The sequence below is a fragment of the Indicator indicator genome, chromosome 13, assembly GCF_027791375.1.
Source record: "Indicator indicator isolate 239-I01 chromosome 13, UM_Iind_1.1, whole genome shotgun sequence".
Lineage (NCBI taxonomy): Eukaryota > Metazoa > Chordata > Aves > Piciformes > Indicatoridae > Indicator > Indicator indicator.
In genome coordinates this window covers 12,888,501-12,903,888 of record NC_072022.1, presented here as the reverse complement: position 1 = coordinate 12,903,888, position 15,388 = coordinate 12,888,501, and the positions used below count along the sequence as shown (strand labels likewise).

General features: G+C 42.1%; 1 protein-coding gene across 1 annotated transcript in view; it reads right to left on the bottom strand.

Annotated features, from left to right (window-relative positions):
• LOC128970856 (glypican-5-like) overlaps positions 1-15,388 on the bottom strand; it is a 371,775-nt gene that overhangs the window by 11,800 nt on the left and 344,587 nt on the right. Inside the window, exon 12 of the mRNA XM_054386218.1 lies at positions 15,013-15,028. Coding sequence (XP_054242193.1) covers positions 15,013-15,028 — 16 coding nt within the window. The remainder of the gene's footprint in view (positions 1-15,012; positions 15,029-15,388) is intronic.

Here is a 15,388-nt window from a genome sequence, read left to right as displayed (position 1 = left end):
TTTAAGCATAGATTAGAGATCTGAAGCCAAGTTCATACAGACTGGTGTGTTACAAAGCAGAGATAATAGTTTCTCAGACTGGCAGAGACAGTGCAAGGTGAACAGAACATCTTTCTAATCACTGCCTGCTAAGCAGTTATTATCTGAGCCACGAACCAGTTCCTGTAAGAAACAAAGAGCTCAGAACACAATCTGCAAGCATTCAGTTGTCTTTACTAGCCTGTTCAGGCTTTTTTGGACATGGACAATAATTTCTGTGGAACTCCAGAAGCTAAGTATTGTAGGGTCATGATCCTGAGTGTGACATTCCTGCACCACTGTCAAATCAACAACACAAAGACATATACCTTGATAATTAAAGGACAGAAAAGAACCACAGTGGACATCTTTGATTTAATTGAAACTCAATATCTACTGATATACAGAGCAGCTACCAAGTTACCAGCCATTTAGTAAGGATGCAATCAAACCTCAAACCAGAAGTCCCACAGATTTGTAGCCATCTAATTACAAATTTAGATTGGAAGCGTTCAAAGTAATTATAAGAGATAGGACTAAACATTTCACTGAACCTTGTCCAACTGACACATGTTAGGATAGGAACTACACAACATCCCTCTATCAGTGACTTGGTACACCCAAGCATGCAGGCTAATGACATCTTCAAAGCCTAAAGCAAGTCAAGACAGGATGTTGTAAACAGGAAACAGAGATACTGCTGTGATATGTCACCAAGCTGTAAGAACCTGTAAATTCTGACATGGCTGGTCCATAAAGCAGAAGGTACTGTGAGATGAGACATAGCAACACCCAGAGCATTAATTACTAACTATGGCATGGAAGAAGAGGAGGCCAGGAGCAGAAACAATCTCATACCTGTTTCTGTGCAACAATTTGTGGCACCTGACTCAGCATCACAGGGCATTTTAATTCTACCCTTGATAGAACATGAAAAAAAATAACTGTGGAATGACAGCAGTCATGTAACTGTGCAACTCTAAAAGTGTAATTTCCTTGTAAAATACCAATCCTTGTTCATGTAACAATTACTGTATTAGCATCTCAGAAGAGAAATAGAAGTCCCTTGTACATGGGCTGATGCCTTGCACTTCAATCAGTTTCATTAAAAAAATTAGAAGCAAATTGCTTAACTTAAAAATTATAAATCCTACTGAAGTTTTCCTTGAATTTTACTATTACTAGTCAGTTACACAGAAATGGGTTTTGGTGATAGGTTTTGCTTAAAACTGAGCATCTGTCAGAACATCTGAAAAACAGCAACAATTTTACCAGACTGCCTCTATCTAGTGAATCAGAGCATGGACAGGCAGAAGAGGCATCCCCTGTCTAGCCAGATAAGAAAAAGAGAGGTACGAGATGGTGGAATGGGGCACATGGTGACAAAATAGAGACCAGAACCTCTATCTGCACTAAAGCTAGAAGAAACGTGAAGGGCCACAAGAAGGGCTCATCACCAGTGAAAGGGAAAATAACAAAAACATTTACCCAATGATGAACGAGGCAGAGTGACAGAGGACACAGAAAAGCCTTTATTAGAAGCCTTCCCTGCCTTGGCTTCATTGACAAGATCATTGCTCAGGTTTGTATGCCTGAGAGTGAAGTATCACCCATGGTAGAAGTCAAGTTAGGGAGTGCTTGTTGGTGCTTGGATAAGGACCTGCACTAGCATTGTCCAAACAGCTGGCTATGGAATCCGTAAAAACTCTCTTGATACAGCTGTCAGGAACCAGACTAGGCACAGGGGCACGGTTTTGGCAGAGCTGACTCTGGCTTGGAGCACAGATATACACTAGAGAAGCTTCCTCACCTCTGTTTTCAATCATCTGATGATCTATTGAGCATGATAAATCTATTCCATGTGACAAGCAAACGAAAACAAAGTATTCAATCAGTCTGTGACCAAATTTGTAACTATCTATAAAAACTGAAGGTGAACATCTTGTAAAAGGAACATACATTGGCAGGCACAGCTGATGAAGTGCTATCAATAGGCATTAAAGCTGCAAATGGCAAGGTGTTGGCAAAGGGAGAGGAATTGCTGTGGAAAGTAAAAAGCCAATCTGTATGATGAACAGAGTGTACACAAAGTAGAGCAAATTACCAGACACACTGACATGAGAGTACAGAGGCATGGGAGATGATTAAGAAGTCTTTGTGAAGAAATCTTGAAGGCTGGCCAGTTCCTGTTAATTCTCTGGCACCCGTGGCAGCCGCTCAGCTAGTGAAAAGAGCACTGTCTGTGATGTGAGCGCACACGTGGGGCCTGTATTACAGGGAGATGATGGATGTGCAGCACCATTGCAATGGCTGCTTGGAACTGCCATCCCCTTTCAGAACAATCCTGCTTTTCAAAGCTTCACTAATCCTGGATAAAAGCCAAGGAATGAGACTTGAAAGGCCCAGCTCCCGAATTTCTCAGTGAGGAATAAACTGGGCCTGTGGCTGGATGCCCCTCAAGTGTGTGATGGTTGCAGGCTCTGCTGATGGGGCTTTACTTTATAAACATCTTACCCTGTACATTTGCAGCCTGAGAGAGAGGTGATAGCTGCAAGACCTCACAAGCCCATCCATTTCTGTTTTTGCTTAAAACCAGAAATCTGATTTTTATTCATTTTTTCACTTTCTGAGTTTAAGATATTCCTTTCCCCCATTTCTTTCTAATTAAATACAGTGGAACCCTGCTCTTTAATCTGCTAACTAAAGAAAAAATAAATGACTTTCTGAGCAAGAATATGCATCATGGACCTCTGCTAACTCAAATGGTGAAAACCTGCAGTAGCTAAGCACCCTCAGGTGTTTTGGGTTTTTTCCATTACAGAGAAAATATGGATCATTTGAGGCTTGTCTCCAATATCATTAATAAGAGCCTGTGCTAGGGAAAAATTAATTGTAAGGGGACTGAATTTGATGTAACTGAAAGTTGAGCTTGGCTTACAGTCATAAAGGGACTGATCAAGCTCAGGGTTTGTACTGGAAGATTAGGCTCACTTTACCTGCCATCCAAGAAAATTTCAAGACCAAAAAAATCACAGACATGACCAACAGTCTGGTTTACATTCCCATTTGAAAATTACTGGTGCTTTAATCCTTGCCTTTTATGAGACAGTCTGCTGCAAATGAAAGTTGAGTAGGCAGAGGAAACCTGTTAAAAATTTTTTTTCTTACATATCAAATGGGGAAAGCCCCCCAAACTACACACATGACTGCTTTAACTGGGGAGTCCAGGAATGCAGCAACAGAAATAGTACAGCAAGCATCAGATTTTGATTGTTGAACTTTCATGAACTTACTTTCTTCACTGCTCTGCAGTAGTAGGAATTGCAAACAGCCAAATTCTTTTCCAAGGGTATGTCTAAGTAAGCTGCTTTGTTTTCAAAAAACGATCAGGGGTTTGGAGGACCTCTGCTACAAGGACAGGCTGAGGGAGTTGGGGTTGTTCAGCCTGGAGAAGAGGAGGCTTTGGTGGGACCTAATAGCAGCCTTCCAGTACCTGAAGGGGGCCTACAGGAAGGATGGAAAGAGACTGTTTATAAGGGCTTGTGGTGACAGGATGAGGGGCAATGGCTTTAAACTAGAGAAGGGCAGATTTAGATTGGATATCAGGAAGAAGTTCTTCACGATGAGGGTGGTGGAACACTGGAACAGGTTGCCCAGGGAGGTGGTTGAGGCCTCTTCCCTAGAGATATTCAAGGTCAGACTCGACGAGGCCCTGGGCACCCTGATCTAGTTAGGGATGTCCCTGCTGACTGTGGGGAGGTCAGACTATATGACCTTTGGAGGTTTCTTCCAGCCTGGACCATTCTGTGATTCTATGAAAATGGCCATCTATAACTCTCACTAAAATCAAGACCTTGAAAAGCAGCTTGAAGAAAATCCTGTAGTGTTGTAGCAGAACCAGGCAGTGCAGCTTCTCAGATTTCTTTACAGTGTACCACCAAAGCAGGGAAGCAGCTACACTGTGCCCAGAAACATTTACAAGTTGTCTTTCACTGGATCATCTAACAGGACACTCTACAGCAGCTGATACAGAAGTGACCAAACACAAGGTGATTTAGCAAGGTCAGTATCTAGGACAGCTTTCGTGGTGCGCACTTCTCAGCACACAAAACCATCACACGCATTGTAGCTGCCAGAGTATGAAGGCACGGAGCAGCACTAGCACTCAACAAGCAGATAGAAGAGCAAGATTTCTGCTCTCTGCATGGAATGGGGGAAGAAGGGGGAGAGTCTAAAAGACAGTGTGGGGATGGCATCAGGGTGAGAGGAAAAGGTACAACTGCTTTCTGTAGCCTCCCAGTATGACCTGTCTGTTGGTCTACAACAGCAGAGCACAGCACACTGAGTTTAATTTTTCTTTTAAAAAACATCTGTCTCTGGAAATGGAAATCACTCTGCACATGCAGCCATGGGGCCCTTTCTACTTCTTTGCACCATGCTGTAGTTACACCTGCCAGTTTGATGCAAAATGCTGCTTACCACTGTAGGTATGAGGAGGATCCTGTCTGGCCTTCCAGTGCTTTGAATAGTTAAATGCCTTAAGATCAAGGCACTGATGAAGCAACTCTGAGTAATTTTTTCCTCCACTTCAACCATGAATTGCTTCCCCTTGATTTGGACAGCAAGATACAGAGAGAAACCATACCTTCAGCACTGAGTGCTGCTGCTCTGCAGTGCCAGCTGAATAGCACAGCACACAAACGCACCCCAGGCACAAGCAGGGAGACATAAAGCCAGCAGATAGACTAGCAAATACACAAACATTTCCAGGCATAAAATACTTTTGACTTGAGTGTTATTGTGCCCTTAGCCTTTAAGCCCACAAAATTAAAAGCATACTTTTTTGATAGCTCTGAAACTGTTCTGCCAGTGCATTACACAACTTCTAAAAGATCTGCCTGTGAAATATGACTGAAAACTGAATGTAACAAAACCCAAACAAACCCTAGCCTCACTCCCAGAAACACCATATCCTTTAAATCCTGGAATTCTTCAGTGCTGAAAGCCATACTTTAGTTGAATTCCCAGTGTTTGGGTAAAATTTATGACACAGAAGCCAAGTAATTTCTATTTTTATTTGGAACGAGCTTTCTAAGTTCTGCTTTACTACAGATGCCAGCCTCTATACTATATTCTATCATTTGCCAGTGAAAGCTTTTCTTTAGAGCTAAGACATGCAGATGAATCATGTTTTCTTTGCATCTTTTTTAAATGAAAGGTTTCCTTGTCTCTGTAATTCCCACTCCCCACCCTCCAGTTTCTGTTGCTTTCACTCTACAGAGCCAGACTGTGATATTTATTCCTTTACTTAACAATGAATAGTACAACATCAGTGAAAGCCCTTCTGAAATCAATGAGACTTTTTATGGTGTATGGTACAACTCATTGTGAGCAGGAGCATTTCAGTCTGGCATGAAGAAAGATCCAAGATGACAGAAGTTGAAACGAATAAAGTTACCACTGTAATACATGTGTTAAAGAGATGGAAAGAGATGGGCAGATGGAAAACCATTTTGGTAGCTGCCAAATGTTTTGACCCCCTAAAGCAGGTAACAAGGGACTCTGGATTTCTTAAATCAAGGCATTACTGTCCTGACACTAATTCCATAAATGTCAGTGGAAGAAATACCTTTTTACATTTCTAAAAAGCCTTTAATTCCAGAGTCCTAACAGATGCTACAGCCAGTAAATGTGGCAGCACTCAGAGATAGTGTTATTCCCGTTTTCAGATGAGATAACAGAGACACAAAGAAGTCAAAACAATCCAGGTTGTGGTCAAGGAAGAAACTTGGAATTACCTTCAATCAGCAGTACATTTACACCCTTTAGTTCAGAATCTGATGCATCCAGATGTCATTTCATTCCAAGTTTGGGCCTTTACTGAAAGATAATTTACCATACCTCCAAATCAGAATGTTCAAGTAATGATATGCTGGGTTTCAAGCTTGAAGCTCACATGTAGGCTTATGAATCTTGGCCCACAATATTTGATAAGGGATTGTCTTTGTCTGTTTATACTTTTCCAAGCATGATAGTGTCCTCATGTAACATTAGAGTCCTGGATTAGTGAAAAACCAGGAATATTTGGAGCAGCATCAATTATTTACTCTATTTATATAGGGTGTACCATAACTGAATACCTGATCTTGCCAAGATGGGCAGGATGGGCATCAAAAATAGAAAATGTAGAATGATGTTATGGTTCTTAAAGGAAAATAAAAAACAGATGTGATGATACAAGTACACAGCAGCTTCTGGTTTTGTGAGGTGCAGTAAATTACAAGTTGGAAGTATCAAAGGCAGTGTTATAATGTGGAAAGCTGTCAGCAAACAGACATAGAACAGTGAAAGATGAAATAGCCTTCCCCAAATTATGCAGCCTCCTAGAAGTTTCAAATCCAACGTAATTCAGGTTACAGTGAAAGTCTGATGAGATCAGTATTTGTGGGGGAGTGGTGGTAGGATTTTTTGTTAATACTTCCCACAATGGAAACAAATGGTACCAGGTTCCTGAAGCACCGATAGGCTTATTACAAGCAGCTATTTAATTCAGAAATTCTCAGCTTCTAAAATAAGTCACAAAGTCACCCAACCTGCCTCTAAAAAAACGAAGTTACCTAATGATAACATATGCCTCAGAATCTGGAGATTACTATGCAGCATACCTGTTAAACCTGTTTGCAAGGGCTGAAAGGCAGCACCTTGCTTCCTGGCCTACCTAATACATTGTAAGATTATTATCCCTGAAATACACAGAACGTTATGCAGAGCTAACTTCATGCTTGACCAAACATACAATGCAATTTTGAAGCCATTTGGCACATGTCTGATCTTACTCTTGTCTTGATATTTCCCCCTCTTCCCGTGTTTACTGATACTCAGTTATTTGTTTTTGTCTTGGCCTTTGCTGAGCTTTCAAATCTCTCCTTTCAAGCCACCATAAACCAACAGCTGGCTCAGTGGCAGGTCGTAGGCACACTGGTTCCAAGTGAAGGGTGGACTGGACTTGGTTGTAAATATCACTATGAAATGGAAACATCCATAAATATTTATCACATTATTAATTCTGGACTGGATTCTGTGAGACAGAGTTGGGAGATTTGGACCTAACAACTTCCAAAGGTTTTTTTTGCTCAGCACAGCTGGAATATTCTTATCTGATCTCACACACTTGACACAGCCAGAAGCTCATCTGAAACTCCAAGTAAGACACTTCGGTTAGTATTGTGCTAGTATTAAAAAAGACAGAAGATGCTCAGAGCTGAGGGGGATGCTGTGATTGCAGCAACAATGGGATAGTGACGGTGCTGATGTTTGTACAGTCAGAACAGGCAGAAAGGGCTTCTCCTGTTGCCATGCATGGCACAGACCCAGTCTAGCTGTCAACCTTTGGCTTTGCTTCTCTCACAGTCTCTTCACATCTTGTCTGTTTTGCCTCTCACATGCATGAAATCATGGATAGTTTCCAAAAGAGATGCTGAGGGCATAAAGCAGTCATCACCCTCAGGTTTCTGGAAGGAAATGAAGATTCTTCCCTCACTATTTCTAAGCAATTTACTTTTTTCTTTGGACATCCCTGCTTTTCTGCACATACCAATTGCTTCCCCTAATAAAAGTTCTATTTCCAAACATTTTTGGGTGTCCTTTGTGCTAAAGGGAATACCTCCAACACGTAGGATACAGTCTGACACCAAGTCACAGTAACACCCATGTAGCAATGGAACTCAAGGTGTTTCTGGGACTGGCTGTGTTTGTGTAGGGAGCTCTGCTCATGTGCAGGGCCCGTAATGGACTACTTACATGTAAATCCTTTGCACTTGTAGCCAAACCAAGAGACAGAACATAAGGTCTGACTCCAATTAACGCACAAACATGTTACAGTATCATCTGTTTTAAGAAGACAAAAGGTGGTTAGGATTTATAGGGAAGCTGAGTAACCCCAAACAGATTATCAATATCCCCTCTCCGTGGAAGTGAGTGGAATGGGCTTCTTTATATGCATGCACTGCAGGAGGGACTGCCACCCTGTGCAGCCACAGGCAGTTTTTGGCAGTAATTGGCTAGTGGAAGGGAAGGAATTCATTTGTACACGTATAAATGCAGCATTAGGAATGTGCAGTAGCATGCAGAGCAATCATTTCAATTTTACTTGTTTATGTACCTCTTGTAAAAATAATCATTTATGGTCATTATAAACCCGTTCTGATGTAAATCAAATGAGCAAACCAGTATATTATTGCTGACTCCTCTGGTCTAGTTTATTTGGCAGCTGGATTTGTTGGCACTGTCAGGAATCAAGGTTGTCAGTCACTCCACAACCCACAACTACAAAGGGCATTAAAAAGAGGTGAATGCAACACTGAGCCGAATACTTAAAATGAGAGGTTGTTCATCCCTCTGTGTGCAGGCAGCAAAAAGGAGGGCGAGCGTAGGGTTGTTCGTGTACTCAGAGGCAGGCATGCAAACTTGCGAGGGAAGCCACTGGTGGGGACACGGCCTGGTGTCTGGTCTCCCCCACCTCATGTCCCTCTGACATGGTGGGGATACCTATGTCACACTCAGTCTCTCTGGGACTGGAGTAGCAGTTGCACACTCCCATGTCACATCTGATGAAAAGCCCTCGAGACCTTCAACTGTTGGACCAAGTGGAAATGCATCTCATGGAAAGCAGTGGCTGGGCTGCACCACAACAGAGATGATGATGTGGACGGCTGCACACTGTATGGAGAACTTAAGTGCTTTCTTCTACTCCAAAAGCAAAGGAATTACAGAAGTTCACATGATACTCACTCCATCTCCCAATAATCTTCTGATTATTTCCTCCTAGGTGGCTGGGAATGGAAATTATTCTTTTGGTGAGAAAGTGTCAAACCAAAGTGAAGGAAAAAATGTGGGGAGCAATGCCTAAATCAAAAGAGAGGCTTGACAGGAAAAAAAAATAGTAATTCCCTAGATACTTTTGGCATCTCAGAATATTGATTAGTTACTCTTATATATATATCTATATCTATATCTATATATATTCTCTTTATAGGAGAAGCACCTGGAATAATCTGGAGAGAAATAAGAGCCTCTGAGCCTCACTCAAAGTTAAAAAGCGTTGTTGAGAGGAAAGCTGAAGGCACATTTTGCTTGTACCCAGCAACTTTTCATTGTGTTATGCATGAGCACAAAAGAGAGCGCAGTCCTTTAATAGAACCTCAAAATTAAAAGTTTTGGAAGGAATTTTTTTCCCCCCTCTTGAGGTGGACACTATCTGCTCAGAGGAGTCCTTCTGGGGAAATAAACCTCCAGAACCCTCCAGTGAAAAGCTCCATTGCTTTCAATCTTTCTTGGAACATAACCTGGAGTGCCAAGCAGGAAAAGAAAGGGGACAATGGAGAGGAGAAGCACATACCAAAATCCCCCTGGCAACAACCCTGGGCTACACTCCAGCATGATGAGTCCCTCTGCAGACAGTTTTCTGTGGGAACATGCCACCAGGCAGAAAACCCTAAAACCAACCATACTGAGAACCTCTACTGCTACCTGCTTATTTGCCTTTGTCAGAAATACAATTCACACCTGAAATGCTTATTTCTTGGTCCAGCTCAGAAGGGATCATGTCAGTAAATGCAGACAGAGCACCTCTCACTTTACTGCCTCCAAGAAAAAACGTTATGAGATTCTGCAGTCCTCTCTAGTCCCTAGGCAGCATTCTGCACAGCAGCATTTCCTGCTCATCACCCAGCTAAAAATGAATACAGACAGGTATTTGCTCTCATGATGACCATTTGATGGTAGGGATTATATTCTGCCTGGAATCTGCCATCTCCCTCTCTAGCAAACCGGGCTGGATGACGAGCGCTCATTAGAAATGAACTCAGCTGTATTTTGACTTGACATCAACTGTTTCCTCCCTGGTAGTCCATACATACCTTTCTAGATGATAGGCTACAATAACACACACTGGCATTTGAAGGACAGCGTCACCAAACCTCCACAGCAGAACACAATGTACATGTTGCTTACTGCTGAGGAGTGCAATGCTGCACGCTTGACCCTCAAGTAGGATATGGTACCTACACAATACCGCACACCACAGGAGCAGCAAGAGCTGAGGATGAAAGAGATTAAGAGGGCTGCAGATGCCCCTGACAAGCTCCACTGCTCCCTTCCTTGCTTGTTACTATTACTGCTGTGATGGGTCTCTAATTTTCCTTTAAAGAGAGCACTCTGGTCTTTCTTGAGTCTTTGGGCCCAGCAGCAATGGGAAAAGAAGTCCTGGAAATTCATCTAGCAGCATCTCTGGGCAATGCCATTTTCAGTGCTGTTTGGCAATCACAGAAAAGCTGTAAGAGATCTAATGGAGGCTATGCAATAGACTTGATTACCAAAATGACACCTCTGAGAGAGGAAGCTATCACCCAGCATGGACAGGTCACCAGGGCCATACAACATATACAAAATGACTGCAAACCTACCATCCCTAGAAACACTTCCTGTCCCCTGAACACTTCCCTTAAAAAAAAAAAAAAAAATCAGATCGAAGTGAAACACTGCATTTCCCCAAAAGAAGTGACCTTCCTAACAAGCATTTCTTTTTGCCAATTACCAAGAAAATCAGCCTTGCATAAAGCCAGAACTATTTCAAACCAGCATCAGTGAAATAAAATCAAAACTCTTCCAACTGATGTGGTGAACATGCAAATAAGACTGCAGGAGACATGCTGTGTCTCTCTTACATGGTAGTTCTTCTGACTGTGGCCACTCAAGTACCAGAGAACCTCCTGCCAGACACAATCTGGCAAATCTAATCTCCTCTGAGTCCCACTTCCAGTACTGTGGAAGGGAATTTACCTTCTTCACAAGGTTGCAGAGAGAATTAAAATCACTTTGATAGATCCATGCATTCTACAATGACAAGCCTCTGCAGTTCTGCAAGCATGTCCTACATCCTTTCCATAAGACAAAAATTAATCCTCAGGAACTGTCACTGAAAGGTTTTTATGAACAAATCTAAGTGTTCCTTTTCCTCCTTAAAACATAAACCACAAAAAGCACAGGAGAGATTCTTAGTGTTGGGTGATGGCTGACTGGGGTCTTACCAAGTCTCCTCCCAAGTTTTTAATGTTAGCATTTGATCAAAGGGCAGTTTTTTGTCTCAGCTAACAGGGGATAAATTCTGCATTTTTTTCTGTTAAAGGTTACTTTCATATGTAGGGAGATGTAAGGAAGGATTCTTCAACTTCTATGTCCAACTTGTGAGAGAAAAATCCTCTTTTCTAGAAATTTCCAAAGCTTCAATAAAATATGGAAAGTTTATTTTTTAACTATAGTTAAACTAGAGTTTATTTTTTAACTATAGTTATCCTCATTTTACACAGGAAAATGTTCTTGGAGCATATTTAATAAATATATAAGTAGGTCTGCTAGCTGAAAAGTCTTATCGCTGGAATAATTACTTTGACTGAAAGCAAACATTCATCAATACACCAAAAATCTCATTAATTGGGATTCTTTGTTGTAAAAGACATAGAGGCAATGATAAATTTGAATAAATTAACTGAGGCAATAGAAAACTCTTCCAAAAATCTTTTTTTGCCCCAGATATTTGTTAATGTATTGAAAACAAGAAAATAAACAAAGGGTCATGCTTGCATTAAAATCAAAGGGAATTACATCATGCATTTACAAATACTGAGGGAAACACTGAAGTTGTCCAGGAGTTTGATGTTATCTAAGCCACATTACTGAAGAAAGCATATTTTAATTAAAATGTTTATTGCACCAAACTCCTCAAGCAACACTTATATCCCTAACATTAAAGGGATGCACTTCAATGATTTGCTGAATGGGGGTGCTCTGCTGATTTTAGGACATAGCTGTAATGAATCAGCTTCTACCAGGTCAACTGAAATCTCTTGACAGCTTGCCACAGTATTTGAAAGCCATTCAGAAACATGAGGTTACATAACTACAGCTGTATTGTTGGAGATGTCTCCACACAAAGTCACACTGCAAGCAACTCAGCTGTGTTCCATATGTCCTCCTCTCATTGGAAGTCATCCAAAAGAGCAACCACTACACAACCAGTCTCCCACATGCCAGTTTAATGTGATGGCCTAACTCCTGGTAAGGAAACATGGACAGATGGCCTCTCTGTGGATTTCAAAGATGGTAACATCCCCTAGTGGCATGACATAGCCCATGCTCCAGTGAGGGCTAAGCCTCTTTCTGAATCAGGACCACAGCAGCCACCTTGTAGCACTGGCATTCCTGGGCAGTTTGCAACTAGCTCCTCCAGGGAGGTGGCTGCACCTTCTGATATCTTGTGCAGTGATGTAAATGGCCATGAAGACTGCTTGAAAGGCTTGCATGAGGAGAGGGGTGCTCAGCACGTGAGAGGTTATTTCAGCTGAGAGTTATGAGTCTGAGAGTGAAATTCAGTGTTTCATTTCCTGGATTAGATAAAATTTGGCCTTGCCTATGTATGGGAGCTGTGGAAAGGATCCAAGAGACCCGGTCTAGGAAGGAAATAATATAGGGCAAGTGACCATTAGCACCCGTATTTCCTTCACACAGTTGGTATAAGCAACATCAGCAGAAAGTTGACCCTCATGGAAAGCTGGAGCAGCAAACAGATTGCTTTGGGCTCAGATATCCACCTTCGCACACTGGAGACACTTGTACCAGTGAAAAGGGAATGCTTCCCTGGACATGGAGTATTCACTTAAATCCAAGCAAAACCACCCAAACTGTCTCAAATGTGTTTACTTTTATTTTGTTGCTGACAGAAGGCACTGGCAGACGCTAGCTCTTATGTCATCATTAGAAAGCTAATGGATGAGTCTGGAAGTCTCAGTAAGCTCTTTTTAATGAAACAAAAAATTCAATAAATGGGATGCACAAAGAAAGTTTAAGTTCCACTGAAAGGACAAGTAGTAACAAAATTATTCAGTTGCACCCATTTAGATGCACAAGGTTGACTGCTACACAGAGATAAAAAGCATTTAATTTCATCCCCATGTTAGTGCCTACTTTTACCACGAGGAGAGGAAAAGAAGAATTAGACAGTTCTAGGCTGAATCACCTCTCATTTGTTTCAAGCTGGTTTTCAATGCTCACTGGGTTCAATGGCAAGGCTCTAGTCACTTAGCTTTGTATCAAAGACCTCATGACTTTCTTAGATGTGAACATCCAGTTCCCAGGATGGCAGTGTGCTTTCTCATCAGCCAGCCAGCCTGTCTCTCCCTTATCACCACCAAGACAGCTCTCTTCTACCATTCTGTGACACAATGGTTTGAAAGCTGACTGCTGTAGTACCAAACCTGAGACCAGCACAGTATGTGTTCAGCATGGCTGAATGACACACACCTCCTATGTCTGGGGCTTTCACACATATGCCTGTCCAGGATCTGTGGGATAGAAGCAAAGCAGCCTGTCCTTAGGCATTGGCCCTGTGGCCTGTAGGGTTAGCAGAGTCTCAGCTCGTCAGGACTGGGCTCATACATTTTTGAAAGGTGGCATGCCAACAAAATGTCTGTAAGACATCACTCCTCATTGCTGGTCTCTAGTGACCTAGAAAGCAAGTAGTTCAGAGTTCAGACATAAATCTGGCAGAAAAGCTGCAGCTGACTCAACAAGCTGCCTTGGGAAACGGTACCCTTTTGTAAGCCCATGCTAGCAGTTTTTGAGGCGAAGAAATTGTGTGGCTCAGACAGTGCAGCTTTTGTTGTTTACTTTTATCATTGTAAATCCTGATAAATATAACTTCAGTTGACAAATCTGGTGAAAACCTTCCCCACAATTTCCATAGCATCCACCTGAACTTAAAACATACCCTTTTCCTCTTAACAGCACTGCAGTGTGATGTCATGGTCTGTGGCTGTGGAAACTTTCAGGTAAGCAAGAGCTCTCTCAAGTTTGTAGCAATGTCCTCACAATGATACCCTCCAAAGGTCTATTTTGTGTATGTCTTACTCTGGTAAAACATTTGGAACAACAGTGTAGTAGATTAATCAATTTTTTTCTTGTGGGATTCTTCACTGAGTGTATTTTTCCCACCATTTTGTCTTCCAAAGACGACAGTACTCTGATAAACAAACTAACTTTGTACAACTCATCAGGAGTTTCAACAAACAGTGTTTCAAACTTATAATTCCTTCTTCTTAACCCCTGTACTGCATTCAAACAAGTAACTCCTGAGCAATGGAAATCCAAGATCAGTTTTTGATTTGCTAAGCTCTAATAAAGTCTCTCTGTACAACATTTATATACAAGCCCTAAACCAGACACAAAGTATGTGATTTTAATGGTCTGAGGTCATATTACTGTAGGTGCATAGTTCACAGTTTACATGATCTGCTGGCTGCCTTGTTTATCAGAATATGTGATACAGGCTAATTTTGTTTTATATGTCTGAGCTGGACTGGGGTGAAGGTCAGCTGGAGACGACAGCCTGGGGCTAGGGAGGCAGTTAAGGTGGTGGTTAGTAAGTGGGGAGGGACAGACAGAAAACAGCAGCCCTGCAGACAGAGCCAGCACCCTGGGAACAGAGGCAAAGGAAAAACTGAACAGAGAGCAGAAATGTGGCATGTGGGTACAGGAATCCCAAAGCCTGTATAAGGAGAGAGATGCTTTCCAAACTCATCTCCAGCAGCAGAAGCCATGGCAGAGAGAGCTCTAGGCAAGAGACAAGTGGCAGAAGGATAAGAAAGAACTGAGGAAGAAAACCCTGGGAAAGCACATGTGGCAGCACTGGGGTGAGAGGAAAAAGCCTAGAAGGCTGGGAGGAGGGGACAAAAATGGAAGGAGGCAAAAAGAGGAAGGAGGAGGAGAGAGCTGCCAACAATAGGTCAGCTGTTGCCAAAAAGGGGTAGCTGTGACACAAGTATTTCAGCCTTTTGATCCAGTTAACAATGTTTAGAGACTTGCCTTATGCAGACAGAACCGGGCATGAGGCCAGGACAGAAACACAGGGCCTGATTTTGCAAACCTGCCCAGTGTCCTCACTGGGAATGGTTGTTGGCTGTGGAAGCGCTTGTGGCTTCCACCAGATGCAGTTGCTGGGCTGCATTTCACCTTAATTTCAAAATAACTCCTAAGAGATGTGATGCTCAGCACCTCTGAAATGAACAGTACTTGAAGTGCCAAGGGTTTTTCTCTATGATTTTACTACATTTCTTCCAGTTGCTGGAAGGGGTCTGCTGCAGATTTGCTTGGGTACCCTTGAAAATCCTATCTGCAGCTATAAAATGTCTTTAAAAATTTGGCCTGAAACACAGATTTACATGCTTGGATTCTGGCCCCCGAGTTTGAAAACACTGACAAAGTTCCTCAGGATAGCACTGCGAGACTAGCTTTGCTTTGGTGTTTGAGAATGCTGGCT